Genomic DNA, 14,564 nt, shown 5'->3' with positions numbered 1-14,564 from the left:
TTGAAAAGATAGGGTTTCTCGTTGCCACACAATTGAAAGTGGATTTCTGGTTGTCAAAATAAGACGGCGACGATGAAGAAGAAGAAGAGCTTTCTGAAATTCGATCTGATTGCAGAATTAAAAGCCATCTAATGTAACTCAAGTGGAGCCGGATTTGCAGATCTTGTCAATCCAAATAAACCTTTTGGAAGTTTTGTGCCTACATCTAAACTCTGTTTGACAACCTGTTGTCATATTTGACCTGGTTCGTATTTTTGGCTTACGAGATACGTCCAATTGAACGGACTTTCTTTTCTTACAAAATACAGTGGGAATGCGACCAAGACTTCAATCCTAGGCATCTCAAGAAGAGGAGCATGCTTAATAGCTAAGGCTAGTTCGCACTTGAGCAAATTTCTGTATGACAAATGACAAAGTAAACTCACGTTAAGTTCGGGTTCGGTTGAACTTGTTTCGAGTTGGATCCACAAATGGGCAGAAAGCAAGCTATAAACTTAAAAGATCCAATTATCTCCACTAGGTATCAAATTTATGACAGAAGATAATAACTTGAGCAACAAACTTCTTCACAGAAGTTCCTGCTAAACTCCATCGGCTCTACTTCCACTCTCATCCTCCCCATTCATCTCTCCAGTGCGCACAGCCTGTTTGGATGCTCCCTCCTCCTTAGCTGCACTCACCTCCTCCCCCTCCACAATCTCTTCTCTACTGGCCTGAGCTTGTTTGGATGCTTCCTCCTCCTTAGCTCCACTTTTCTCCTCCTCCCCCTCCACAATTTCTTCTGTACTGGCCCGAGCTTGTTTGGATGCTTCCTCCTCCTTAGCTCCACTTTTCTCCTCCTCCCCCTCCACAATTTCTTCGGTACTGGCCTGAGCTTGTTTGGATGCTTCCTCCTCCCTGGCTTTGTTCATGGCCTGGATCAAATTCTTAAGACACGAGTCTGCATCCTCGTCCCCAGACTTCCGCATCAGGTTCTCCGCCACATCCGCGGGGGTAATCTTCACCTCCTCCATCAGGTCCCGGATGGTGTCGAACATAGGGTGCGAGTCGACGTCCAAATAGTTCTTGGCCAGCACCTTGAATGCCCCGAAGCAGCAGTAGGACATCTCGATGTGCTTGTCCATCCGCCCCCTCCTGATCAGCGCCGGATCCAGCTTCTCTATGTGGTTGGTCGTGAACACTATCAGCCTCTCTCCGCCGCAGGCGGACCAGATGCCGTCGATGAAGTTGAGAAGCCCGGATAGAGTCACCTTGCTGCTCTCATCCTTCTCTTCTTGTCCTGGTGGCAGATTCTTCTTATCCTCGCTTGCGCCTTCCTCTTTCTTGCCTTTCTGCTTCCTCTTACCGGTGAGGTCCAGCGAGCAGTCGATGTCCTCGATGACTATGATGGATTTGCCCGTCGTCTCGATGAAGAGCTTCCGCAGCTCGACGTTGTTCTTGACGGTCGTCAGCTCCAAGTCGTAGACGTCGTAATCCAGGAAATTAGCCATCGCAACAATCATCGAGGACTTGCCGGTGCCGGGCGGGCCGTAGAGGAGGTATCCCCTCTTCCAGGCCTTGCCGATCTTGGCGTAGTAGTCCTTCCCCTTGCGGAACGCGTCGAGATCCTTCTTGATCTCCAGCTTCTTCCCGGGGTCCATGGCGAGGGTGTCGAAGCTGGACGGGTGCTCGAACAACACGTGGCTCCACACACTGCTCTTGTAGCCATGCCAATTGCTGCTAGGGTTGTTGCAGTACAGCTTCCGCCGCCGGTTCCGGACGGCGACCTCGCGGCCCTCTTTTAGCACATGGCTGAGATAGGAATCGAGAACGAGCTGCCGGTTCCTTTTGTGGAAGGTGAAGTGGTACGACCTCGTCTCTTCTGGAGCAGGGTAGATGGAGAGGGTCTGGGCTTGACGTGTGGACTTGGTCGACGACCACCAGAACTTGGCGCCGCCGAATTCGTCGGTGACCTCCTCGTGGTCGTCCATGCTGAGGACGAGTTTGCTGCTGTCCTTGCCGAGATCGCCCTTGAGCTTGTTGGCGCGCTGCGAGCAAGAGGCGCTGAGATAGGCCTCGATGGCGGTGAAGGCCTCGCTGCGCTTCATGCGCTCGCCGGTGTACTCTGGGATTTTGATCTGGACATAGGGGTAGATGAAGGATGCGAGTTTGTGCAAGTATTTGGTGATGATGATTTCAGGGCCGAAGGGGAAGAATTTGCTGAGGACCGCCCCGAGGAACATGAGGCTGGCGATGGCGGAGCCCAGGTTTGCCCATTGCTCGCGCATCTCTCTCTCTCAGTCTCTTCTCTCGACCGGGAGTCTGGGACGAAGCCCATCGAATGCGGGATCGGGTTTATAGCTGGTGAGAGGAGGGTTCGCTAGCCGTGTGGTTGACTTGACTTGCTTCACTACCAAGAAACCTCCGCCACGTGACACCCTTCACCGCGTGCTTCCCGGGCTCGTCTCGTTTCCGTCCGCTTCATTCATTATCCCCTAATAAATATTAGGATATATAAATTCTTGTTACACTGCAGGACTAAGAAAATATACATAAAAATTTTATTATAATCATCAATATAAAATAATAAATAGTATAATTATTAACTAATATTAATCGTAATTTTTAGAGAAAAGAAAAAAATTACAATTCTAGTTGAAAGATGTGGCTGAAAAAATCGGGACCAAAGTACTTATCCTTCTCTTCTCCAACTATCTCTCTCCTACCCCGGCTGTCAAGCCGTCCAAGGTATCCCTTCGGCCGTCAATCCTCAGGGCATCCGGCTACAGAAGTTATCTTTTCTCACAGAAATATAAATACAATTTAAAACTTTTTTTATAAAAAAAACTCTATTTTGTTGTTGCTTTTAGCTGAAAAGAGTGCTGAAATTTTCGCTTCTAGTTTGCTTCTCCTATCTCATCCTTGTTGGCGATAAAAATTAAAAATATTATTTAAAAAATAAACAAACTTGATGGAAACTATTGTTTTCATTTTATATCATCTGATTTGAGTTCATTGTGCAGAAAAATATGAGTTAAGTAATTTGTAGCATAGCCATCGTTGATAGGACTTGAAAAAAATAATAGCTAAAATATCTTGCTAAAAACTCCAAATCTGATATTAATTTTATTTTTTTCTTATGCCTGCCAACCGTTATTACAAAATAAAAATCACATACTAATTTTTTATTTAAATATTTATTACTAAACCGTAGAGGAGGTCTTGTTATCTCAAACTGTTTTCATATGGAGTTAGTAGATCTGTCACGTTGGACGAGGGCCAATATTCAAACAACGATAAATATCGTTGTATTTGATGCCATCAATCGCTGCTGCTGCGGAGCTCATCAAGATGCCTAGTAAGGCCTATGTTAAAATCCCTCTTTTTTTCTGATATACTTGATAAAATAGAGAATATAAATCCAAGGGCATATTTCTCGTACATACATCCTCAATTAAAATATAAATAAGTAATTTAGGAGTGCATTTCTTATAAATACACCCTCCCCCCCCCCCCCCCCCCCCCCCAAAAAAAAAAAATAAAAATAAAAATAAAAAAAATCAATACAATCTAGTTCTTATTGCAAATTTTTATAATAGAAGTATCGGTGCCATCGAGATTCAAACGTTCAAAAGTTTTACTGCATGAGGAAATTCAAGATGGGCGGAGGGACACGATGGCTGAGCCGCTGGGATCCTGAAACAAAAATCACGTAGGGCAGGTATGAGAGAAAAAAATATAGTACAGATTTTTTATTTTATTATATTTTCTAATGCTCATTTTTTAAAAACTAAAAGATTTTAAATTTTTCTACTAATAGAATCATTAATTTTATAATAAAAAAATAAAAAATTATGGTATATATTATATGTTTAAGTAATATATACCAAGCAAATTAGTTATTTAGCAAACTAATATACCTCTTTAGATAAATCGATATACAGTTTCTAAAACATGATGTTTACCAGTACTCAGTATACGGTCAGACGATATATACTTAGCAAATTAGCTATTTAGCAACTAAATAGACAAATTAATACACAATTTCTAGAACATCATATTCACCAGTACATACTACTTGGCCAGTGATACACATTAGTCGACTTCTGATACATATTGCAAGCTTATTTAGTAACAATATACATCTCGAGTAAATCGATATATAGTTTTAAGAATATGCTTTTTACCGGTACATACTATATCGTGAGATGATACACACCAAATAAATTAATCATCTCGCAAGTCAATACACACCTCTAAATAAATCGGTACATAGTTTCAAGAACATAGTACTCATCAATATCTATACATAGTTTTCTAGCTTTGTTTAACATAAGAAATTTTATATATATATATATATATATATATATATATATATATATATATATATTTAATAAACTCTTAGATGCAAAGATTTTAGAAAAGAATGAAAAATTTATAGGAGGAGAAAAAGTCTCCAAAGAAGAAGAAAGATTCCATATGACTTTTGCCCGAGATGATGCATAGTTTTTGAAGGTTCAAAGGTCTCAGCCGCCCTGTCCTTAGGGATGGTAAGTCTCCTAATAGCGACAACGCTATTTTTCGGGAAAGATCTTGGCTCCTTTTTTTTCTTTTTTTTTTTTGCTAAAAAAAATGGGTAGGGGGGAGGAAGGGACCAGCCCACCTCCGCGTAGCAGCCCCCACTGGGCCCCCGCCCCGTCAGAAAAATGTTCGATGCGGCTAGACACCGTTTTACTTATACCCTTCCTACTCGAAGGTGAGTACGTCACATCTGACACCACCCAGGTACATGTGGAAAAAAAGCATAACTGCCAACAAGCCGTTCGGGCATGGGACATCCGGTCTCCGAATTTAATCGACGCCCGCGCGTTTCGAATCCGAATAATTTGGATGGAATTATCGCCTCCTTACCATCAGACTACCACTTTGGTAGCCAGATCCTGGCTCCTTTGAGGAAAAGGTAAAGATGCTAAGTCTCCTGATGACGACAAGGAGGGACTGGGCGACTGAGCCGCCGGGATCCATAATATTTCTACCATTTGATGGGGGCCATGAGACGTGCATCTAAAGAGGCCTTACAAGCCTGAGCCTTGGCCCTAAGGGTGCCAGTTACGCCAAAATCAGTCAATGCGTGGGACTCCAAGTTAGGAAGCTTCTTCTTTTGCTTGCATGTCAGGTTCATATACACGATCCATGCTCCGAGACAAAGCTGATAAGGAACTTGATTTCTATCAATGATATTTTCAACAGGAAAATAAGGTATAAATGAGTCGAATTAGGTCGGATCATGAATGGCTTCAACCCAATCCGATTTTTTGCTCGGATTCTAATTTTCAACTTAGACCTAACCCAATAAAAGATCCAACCTAATAACTCCACTAGAGAACAAGAATTTGCCATGCTGAAGAGGCTCTTCTTAAGCCAGCAATGCACTCGCACTAGATCAAAGTAAACATGAATCCCAAACATTCCACTGTAAATAAAAGAAATTAATGATTCTCTCAGCTTAATAACCATACTACTTCCCAGGCAGACTAATCAAAACCATGCTAAATATGGAGGACACATCATCAAAATAACATTAGCATTTCAAACCGTTGCCTGTAGCTTGCTAATTACTATATCTCCATTTTTACAGCAGAAAAGAGTTAAAACATGGAAGAAAATGAAGAAGAAGACTTGAGTTCTCATTCTACAAAAGAAGTTTGTAGTCTTGCATATACAACCTGCTTGTAAAACCTCCTAGTCCTATAGAACAATGCCAAGGCAACAGCAAAACCAAAAACGCTAACGGATGCCATAATCAGAAATGATAGCATGAAGCAATGTCTACCCATGCACTCTTGTACACCTGTCGATGATGACGATGATTCCATGTCATATATGTATCCCACCACTCTTACAGAGAGGATGTAAGAGCCAAAGGGGCTTGCAATGGCAACAGTGTTAAATATGGTGCCAAAATGCCTTAACCCAAATATCTCTGAAGTGATGCTGGGCATCAATGCCCATTGTGAACCATAACACACACCAATCAGCACAGAACCCACATGTAGAGAACCAGGAAAGCCAGAAGATATTGTTACATGACCGACACTCATGATTGCAAGTGTTGCAGCTATAAACAGGGGCCTTGCACAGCCTCTCAGCCGAAGGAAGTAATCCGAGATGTAACCAGCACCAAAACGACCCAGAAAATTCCATATACTCCATAGAGAAACTAAGGTACTTGTTTCCATGCTCGTGTAACCTAGAGAACCTCCGATTTGACTGATATTATTTACTGTTGCCAACCCTGAACCCATACCACATGCCATGGCTAGAAACAATAACCAGAAGTCATATGTCCATATGGCCTGCAGTAGATTCAAGTTTTCTCCCATTGGCAGCAGAAACTTTTCCTCGTTGTATCTTTCATGCCCATTATCACATGAAATTTCATCAGGTCCAACATGATCATGCTTCATGCAGCTTCTTTCAGCTGCTGGTTGGCTGTACTTTCGCTCTTCTATAACTTGCAATGAATTGATATCCTCTATCAATCGGATCCTAGCATCACAAGAAGCTTCTGCCGGTATCTTCAATTCCTTTGTCTGGGCTTTTACTACGATGATTAGTGGAGACATGAGCAACAGCAGAAGCATTAGAAATATCAGAATGCGGGCTTCCGATCCCACAGTCATAATACGTTCCCCTATTATAACGAGCATAAGATAACCAGCAATGGTTAAAGCAATGAGTGAGAAAACATCAAGAAATTTCTTGTCACGTCCTCCATTTGTCTTATGAACTTCTACGAAAAACATAAGCAGCAATGTTAGGAGAGTGGGCAACAGTGCAAGCATTAGAAGGAAGGAGCTTGGTTTGCCGTCGAACAATGCCCTATATATCTGAATAAGTATTGCACCACTTAGGCCCAGAAACCCCTACATAGTAAAACAAAGACAAATGTGAATTATCAGATGACCAAGGCAATAACGGACCAGAAAGAAAATATGAGAAACATGAATCAAGTAGAGGAAACAAAAAAGAGAGAGAGAAAAGTAACAGGAGTGATGCACCAGTAAGCTGATAACTGAAACTATAAGAAAAATATAATACAAGATAGCAGCAGAACAACTATTTCCCTTTGGCACAGTAGCCTATACTTAGGATCAGCTTTTTATGCAATGAGAAAAAGAAATGAAAGTAACAGAATGTGATGGCTAAAATCCCACTTGATTAGTTGGGATTTCTTTGAGTTTGTATTTAATATATATAGGATATACAAGAGTGGTTATAGGAGAAAAATTAAAAGAAAATTACAGCAGCGATTCAAATTAAAAATTTGAATTTGAATTGAAATAGAGAGAAAATAGGAAAGAAGTAATGAGAAGATTACAAAAATAATTTGAATTCAAAAATGGTATTTGAATGGAGAGAATTTAAGGTATGTTATTAAGAAGTTCCAGCTAAGTGTCAATGCATTTTTTATGTAAAGGGAGGGACGACACCTAATTTGTTGGAACAAGAAGGATAAAATACAAGAGTAGCAGAGGAGGAAAGACGAAAAGGAAAGAGGAGGTGGGGGGTTGCAGTCAGGATTAGGAGAATAATGAGGCAAGGAGGCGATTTTCTCCCAGTCAATGTACCACATCTGAACTTTGAGATCAGATAACAAGCTGGCCATTGCCAACCACACCAAAAAGTACAAAAATAGAAAAATTGGCATCATATTTGCATATAGTTGAATAGCAAAAATAGATCTTTTGCTCTAACTAATTAATAATTATTATAATCCAGGGCTACACTCAAAAAGGTTAGCCGAAGGATGTTGCTTAAAATTTCTTCATCCTCTATAAGTACATAAGATCTACTTAGTAAATAACCAATATGGGACTAAACACACATGCCCGCACAGAGCCTCACATAGTCTCCTGATTTAAGCTTCCTCGTCCTCACCCGGCTAAGAATTCAAATTTATTCAAATCTATTCACAAGTAATTTAAATCTAATCACAAGCACTATAATCGATTTGTGCCAGCAATTTTGAATCTATACTGCAGCATCTCCTAGCCTATATAAGCCATAAGTCGGATTTATCCTGATATCATTTATCACAATCCATAACCTTACCTAAAAAACCAGCCAAAAGATATTATTTGAGTTCTTTGATCCTCGGATCTACCTAGCAAATAAATCTACTTAGAAGGTCACATGGACCAACAAAACAAAACAAAAAAAAAAAAAAAACAGACCCAGCAAATTAACGGGCACATCTTTCAGTCCATGGAACAGACATAAATCTAACAAACTAGGACCCCCCACCAATGGTCCCCTCAAAGCAGGACAACTCTGATGATGCCCTATTCATGAACTGAACCGCCACAAAATTGTCTCGCATCGTTATCAAGAAACGCGTAAACCTCACGCAACAACAGTCCTCTTTCTCAAATTATCCCCGTAAACTAAGAACAGAACAAATCCAAACCCAATTCATGCCTTAAATTTTTCCCAATCTCCACCTACCGAACAACACAACAAATGAAAACAGCCAAGCGCTCGAATTCGCTGAAACTCACAGAATCCGAAGAAAAAGAAGACCTTTTGAGAGGACAGGAAGAGGAGGAAGAGGGCGAGACGACCTTCATGATGCCGATGACGGTGCCCCGGCTATCGGGGAAGTTCTCGACGGCGGTGACGACATCGGCGGTGTTGAAGAAGGTCTGGGCGTGAGCGGCGAGCAGCATATACAGGCACATGAGGAGGGGAGGGGGCCGGGGGAGGACGCCGGCGACGGAGAGCCACATGAGGAGGTATCCGGCGAGGCACTGGACGGCGCCTGCGGCGAGGACGGTCCAGGGGCGGCCGGGGAAGGCGGAGTAGAGGATGCCGGAGAGGACGCCGACGTTGGCGCCGACGTCCTTGAAGAAGGCGACGGAGTCGAGGGTGGACTGGTCGTAGCCCTGGCTCGCCTTGAGGAGAGGTGAGTATACGCCGAAGCAGTAGGACGCACCGGCGGCGCACTGGATCCAGGCGCTCGCCGCCAGCGCCGCCCACTTGCTCCGCGGACGGAAACCACCAGGCCCCATCGTTCGCTACCTCTCGCGGCGTTGCTCCGCCAAACGACCTGTTCCCAACCTTTATAGAACTTGTGAGAGTGAGTGTAAGGGGTGAGGAGTAGAACAGTTTACTCATAAAATGAAACAGTGCCACGTTCGACTAATATGTACCTTGTTTTGCTTACGTGGCGCTTTCTTGTTGGATGATGGTGGGAACCGTGTTCGATTCGCGCGTGTGTAAGAGTACCGCGTGGGGCGCGTGTAAGATGCAACCCCAGTTTTTTTATCTTTAACTAAGGATGGACGAGACAGAAAATGTATTTATAAGACGATTGAAAGGAGTTTTTGGTCACGCCAAAATAACCTTCTCCATCAGAAAAGCGAGGACAGGAGAAAAGATAGGGAAGGTAAGGAAGTAATGCACCTTATCTTTTTTCTCCAGAGGAACCAATGCTCCTTTCGGATTTATGCTGTCTGGCTGTTCAATCAAACCTTTAATGAAGTGTTACTATTATTTGAAATATAAAATTTTTGAAAGATTTAATACTTGTAAATAAGATAGACTATGCTTCATTCAATCGGAACTAAATCCGGTTGCCTCCAAGGCCATCTGATGTTGCACCGATCCCAAAGTAACAAAAATCTTAGTTAATAGGTTAACAGGATTTGTTAAGAAAGAAAAATAAGAATATTGTACGTATATATACCTTCCAAAATTAAGGTTGCAAATGGGTCAGGTTGACCCGTGACCCGACCCAACCCAATCCGACTCGCGTAGATCCGATCTAACTCGAATTTTAGGACTCGTGGGGCCGGATCGGATTCGAAATTTGAATTCGTTCTATTTTTTAACTCGGATCTGGGTCAACTCAATCTCAACTTGATCCAGATTCGACCTAACCTATTATTTTTTGGATCAATTTTGGATCGTTTACCAAAAGATCCGTTCCGACCTAATCCGAATCCGGATTATCTCTTTAGACCCGTAAGCCCACACGCCATAGCCGCAGGCCCGCAGCCTGCAAGGGATGAAGTTAATTTTGTAATGCAGGAAGATCAAACCATCTCAGTCTTCTTGATATCCTGCTTCAGAAAAACAGAGATGGCGATGTTGATGCGTTTAATTTTAAAAGCCCTACGCATAGCGCTAAATGCCTACTAAAAGTTCCAAGCGATGGCCAACCACTTCACTGAAGGCAATCTATTAAATAAGTTGAGATTAAATTAAGGCCATGAGACAGCGGCGGCTAATCTACCCAACAATTACTCCCAGATGCAAGCCTGACAGATGACATTTTTAAATAAAATTTCTGCTGGCTACCAAAAAAAAAAACTTCTACTGAACTTGTGGTTGCCTTAGCTTGGTCCACCAAACTGTACATTTCTGAGCGACAGCAACCTTGTATGGCAACACACTGTGTCCAGAAAACTTTTAATGACAAGTATTGCATCCATTCTTCCCCATCAATCCGAGATCTATGTCTTGAAGAATGAATTATTTTTTTATTTCTTTTGCTAAAATGGGTAGATCATACCTGATGAGTATGGATGCACTAAGAAAGTCAGAAAACACAATGCTTCGGAGTGTCCAGGGCAACTCTCCATCTCCAGCCCACAAGTACTACCGGAATGACTGGCCACATAAACAGCAACCCAATCCGCAGCCTAATTGGCTTCTCAGAAAATATACTTGGCCTGAAAGACCCCTCCGTCACTCAGCATTGCCTAGATATCTCAGAGCAATGGATGGTCGCAGCCATTACCCCTTGGGCCCCTCCAGATCCAACTGATGACTGTGGCCGAGTCACACTTCACGATAATAGAGCTGGCTTGTAAATCATGCCGAACATGACGATGGCTCGCCCAAGCAGCCCTCAGCTCCGCACTGGGAACCGAGATGTCGAATAGCTTACAGCCACCTGCAGCCACCACCCTGGCATACAGGTCCTGCATAACAAAATCCGCGCCTCTCCTCGTGCCTCTGTCAAAGATAGACCCATCGAAGTTGACCTTAATGAAGCTCGAAGGTGGAGGCTCCTAGATGAAAAACACTGTGCGGGGTGCTACCGGAGCAGAATGGAAACTCTATATGTCCCGAACTGTCAATGTCCCTCCAACAGGTATGATATGACTGATTTTCGCCGCCTGCACCCGTGCGCTCTCCACCACGAGCCTCGGCGACATGCTGTGTTCGCCAAAAGTTCGAGCGTTATTTGCCAGCCAGATATGGTAAGCCGTCCAAGTCGCTCTAATTGCATCCTTGTGAAGCAGTGGAGACTCCGACCATCGACGTATGGCCTGTAGAAACTGATCCCTCCAGCCCCAAACCTTCTGCAGGATTCCTGCCAACTGCCAAGTCACACTCGCCCATGCGCACTGAAACATCGCATGGTCCACAGTCTCATCCACACCACACTTTAAGGGAATCCTCAGCCTCCGTCCGCCGAGTACTACTCACATCGGAAGATAATTCCAGACCACCTTCCAAAGGAACAGTGCTACCTTCGGATAGAGTCCCATGCGCCAGATCCAGGCACAGTCTGGCCCTGGCTCATACTCTCATCGCCAGTCCTACTTGAGGTATTCCAAATTCAGATATCTGGACTTGCATACTTTGGTACTAAAAGAGATCGGACTCTATCCGCAAGATGCTTCTCGAAAAGCTGAAACAACTTAGCCTAGCCTTGTCCCACGCCATCTCTCGCCGCTTTGCTCCGTCTAACGACCTCTTCCCAGCCTTCATCGAACTTGTGAGGGTGAGCGCAAGGGGTGAGGAGTAGAACAGTTTACTCTTAGAATGAAACAGTGCCACGTTAGACTAATATGAGCCCATGTTATGCTTACGTGGCGCTTTCTTGTTGCATGATGGTGGGTACCATGTTCGGTTCGCGCGTGTGTAAGAGTACCACGTGGGGCGCGTGTAGGATGCAACCCCAGTTTTTTATCTTTAACTAAGGATGGACGAGACAGAAAATGTATTTATAACACGATTGAAAGGACGGGAGAGAAGATAAGGAAGATAAGTAATGCACCCTGTCTTCTTTCTCTCCTTTCGGATTTATGCTGTCTCGCTGTTCAAGCAAACCTTTAATGAAGTGTTACTATTATTTGAAAGAAAAAATACTTGAAAGATTAAATACTTATATATAAGATAGACTATGCTTTATTCAAATGGAATGGAACTAAATCCGGTTGCCTCGAAGGCCATCTGATGTTGCACCCATCCCAAATTAACAAAAATCTTAGTTATTAGATGGGATTCGTTAAGGAAGAAAAATAAAATTTTTTTTACATATATATATATATATATATATGTATATATATGTATATATATGTATATATATGTATATATATATGTATATATATGTATATATATGTATATATATGTATATATATATGTATATATATGTATATATATGTATATATATGTATATATATATATATATATGTATATGTGTATATATATATATACCTTTCAAAATATACAAAATTATATAAATATTCTTATAAAATTGCTATGTACATGCATACCCTTATAAAATACTTATTTTGCATGTATAACCTTTTTTTTTCTTTTTTTCATATATGTACACATACCATCTATCATCATTAAAGAATAAATGATTTTAAATTTAAAATGACTAAAGTACCTTTATAGGTAGATGCGCAAAAAAAAAAACTTTATAAGAATACGCATGTAAATAGCAACTTTGCAAGAGTATTCATATAATTATGCATATTTAGAACGATATATACTTAAAAAAATCCAATAAACATGATTAAAATTCTGTAAAGATATTCAATTGTTCTTAATTAAAAAAAGGTAAAAAAGATTAATATTATTATGTCACATGATCTCATATTAATATCAACTCTTATAGAATAAATCATGCTGCTTTTACGAAATTCTCGCCTAAATAACGAATAATAACTCAATATTTACAAATCACTAAAAAATACTTTTACTAATCTAAGCATCTATAATTAATTTAAATTTGATATTAATCTTTTAAAAATAATGAAGAATATGGATGTTATAGATTTAATAATGATAATTATATCAAAATCAAATGAAAAATAGTATTACCAAAATAATTACCTAATATTCCAACTTGACCGAGTTATGATCTTAAAAAAAAATTGACAATATGAATCAATCTATTTTTGACTTGTCGATCGAACTGAATCATAAAAGACTTAGCAAGTTTTAGCCAAGTTTTAATTTTTTTAATAGATTTTTTTAATGTATACTCTTCTCAATATGAGAAATTGTATGAATACTTTTGTAAAGTTGCTATTTATGTATATACCCTTATAACTTTTTTCTGCATATCTATCCATAAAGGTATTTCAGTCATTTTAGTTTTAAGCCATTTATTTTTTAAACATTAGATTGTATGGGTACATATATAGGAAAAAAAAAAGAAGAAGGATATATATATATATAAATAGTAATTTTATGAAAGTATTCATACAATTTCATATATTTAGGAGGGTATATATGCAAAAAAAACTTACAAAATAAGCATTATTAGGATAGGACACACTGCCCACATCTGTGCCCATCTTTTATACTATCATTTCAAAAAAAAAAAAGAAGAAAATACTCTCCTTTGCAGACGGGCCACTTCATTAATTGCTGGAACCAATTTCATAGATTTTTAGGAGTAAATACAACCAAGTGATTTTTAAACAGAAACCTACGCTCTCCTGTAAAAAAAAATAGAAACATTTAAAGAATAAATACTAATCTCTCTAGGATAAATACAAACTCTCCAGAATAAACATCTAGTTTGTGCCGATAAACATAAATATTGTAGAAATAAATAGAAACTCAACTCTCCACTTTGGTCAGGTCGATAAATAAGTAGGGTGGAGGATAAACTCAAAATTCAAATCCAATAACTATAAAGTAGTGTAAAATAACAAAAAACCTCATGAGAATAAACACAAACCAGCCACGGATAAGCAGAAATCTGCAAAGGTTCTCACTATCTTCTTGCACTCTTTTCTAAAATTAAATAGAAATACCTAAAAAGTAAACATTAATTGCTCCTCAATAAATACAAACCCTCCAAGATAAATATTTAGTCTACGGCGATAAATAAAAACATCATAGAATCAAACACATGGATCCCAACAATTAATAAATATTTTTTTTTCAAACATGGTACTACTTTAATGGAGAGGGTGGGAGAGTGTACAAGCAGCGTATCAAGAGATGGGTGCAGACAAGGGCAGCACATCCCGTCCCACTAATACTTTTTCCTCCTTAATGGCTCTCATTTATCTTGAAGGTCGCATGGGGATGTCTACCTACCAAGAAAAGTCTTGGCCCGATGGAGAATGCACATCACCTCGAGATACTGGGCTTATCAGGAGACGGAAGAGACTATTTTTCGTGCCCTTTTTGGTTGTCAGAGGGCAGCTTCACTATGGGAGTGTGCCTCAGCCTGCTCTGGTCTGTACTGGAGGTGGTCGGCGACAGAGAAGTTTTTGACATTCCTGGCGAAGTCTTCTCAAAGATCGGGTCTCATGTCATTA

General features: G+C 40.7%; 2 protein-coding genes across 2 annotated transcripts; both read right to left on the bottom strand.

Moving 5' to 3' along the window:
• Positions 1–360: 360 nt before the first annotated feature.
• On the bottom strand, positions 361–2,451 carry LOC103697401 (AAA-ATPase At3g28580-like). Its single transcript, XM_039134537.1, has one exon. It carries the CDS (start codon positions 2,265–2,267, stop codon positions 582–584), a length of 1,686 nt encoding a protein of 561 aa, XP_038990465.1. The 5' UTR covers positions 2,268–2,451; the 3' UTR covers positions 361–581.
• Positions 2,452–5,549: 3,098 nt separating this feature from the next.
• Positions 5,550–9,377, bottom strand: LOC103697402 (protein NUCLEAR FUSION DEFECTIVE 4-like). Its single transcript, XM_008779253.4, has 2 exons — positions 8,604–9,377; positions 5,550–6,905 (listed from the first exon to the last, which is right to left on the bottom strand). The coding sequence occupies exons 1-2, from the start codon at positions 9,048–9,050 to the stop codon at positions 5,667–5,669; spliced, it is 1,686 nt and encodes a 561-aa protein (XP_008777475.2). The 5' UTR covers positions 9,051–9,377; the 3' UTR covers positions 5,550–5,666.
• Between the last annotated feature and the right edge of the window lie 5,187 nt (positions 9,378–14,564).

The sequence above is a fragment of the Phoenix dactylifera genome, chromosome 16 (genome assembly GCF_009389715.1).
Source record: "Phoenix dactylifera cultivar Barhee BC4 chromosome 16, palm_55x_up_171113_PBpolish2nd_filt_p, whole genome shotgun sequence".
NCBI lineage: Eukaryota > Viridiplantae > Streptophyta > Magnoliopsida > Arecales > Arecaceae > Phoenix > Phoenix dactylifera.
This window is presented reverse-complemented; position numbering and strand designations above follow the sequence as displayed.

Coding starts and splice junctions, on each gene's coding strand:
- LOC103697401 (XM_039134537.1), bottom strand. CDS start 2,267: ATGCGCGAGCAATGGGCAAACCTGGGCTCCGCCATCGCCAGCCTCATG.
- LOC103697402 (XM_008779253.4), bottom strand. CDS start 9,050: ATGGGGCCTGGTGGTTTCCGTCCGCGGAGCAAGTGGGCGGCGCTGGCG. Junction 6,906..8,603: donor CCGTCATCGGCATCATGAAG/GTCGTCTCGCCC, acceptor TTTACTATGTAG/GGGTTTCTGGGCCTAAGTGG.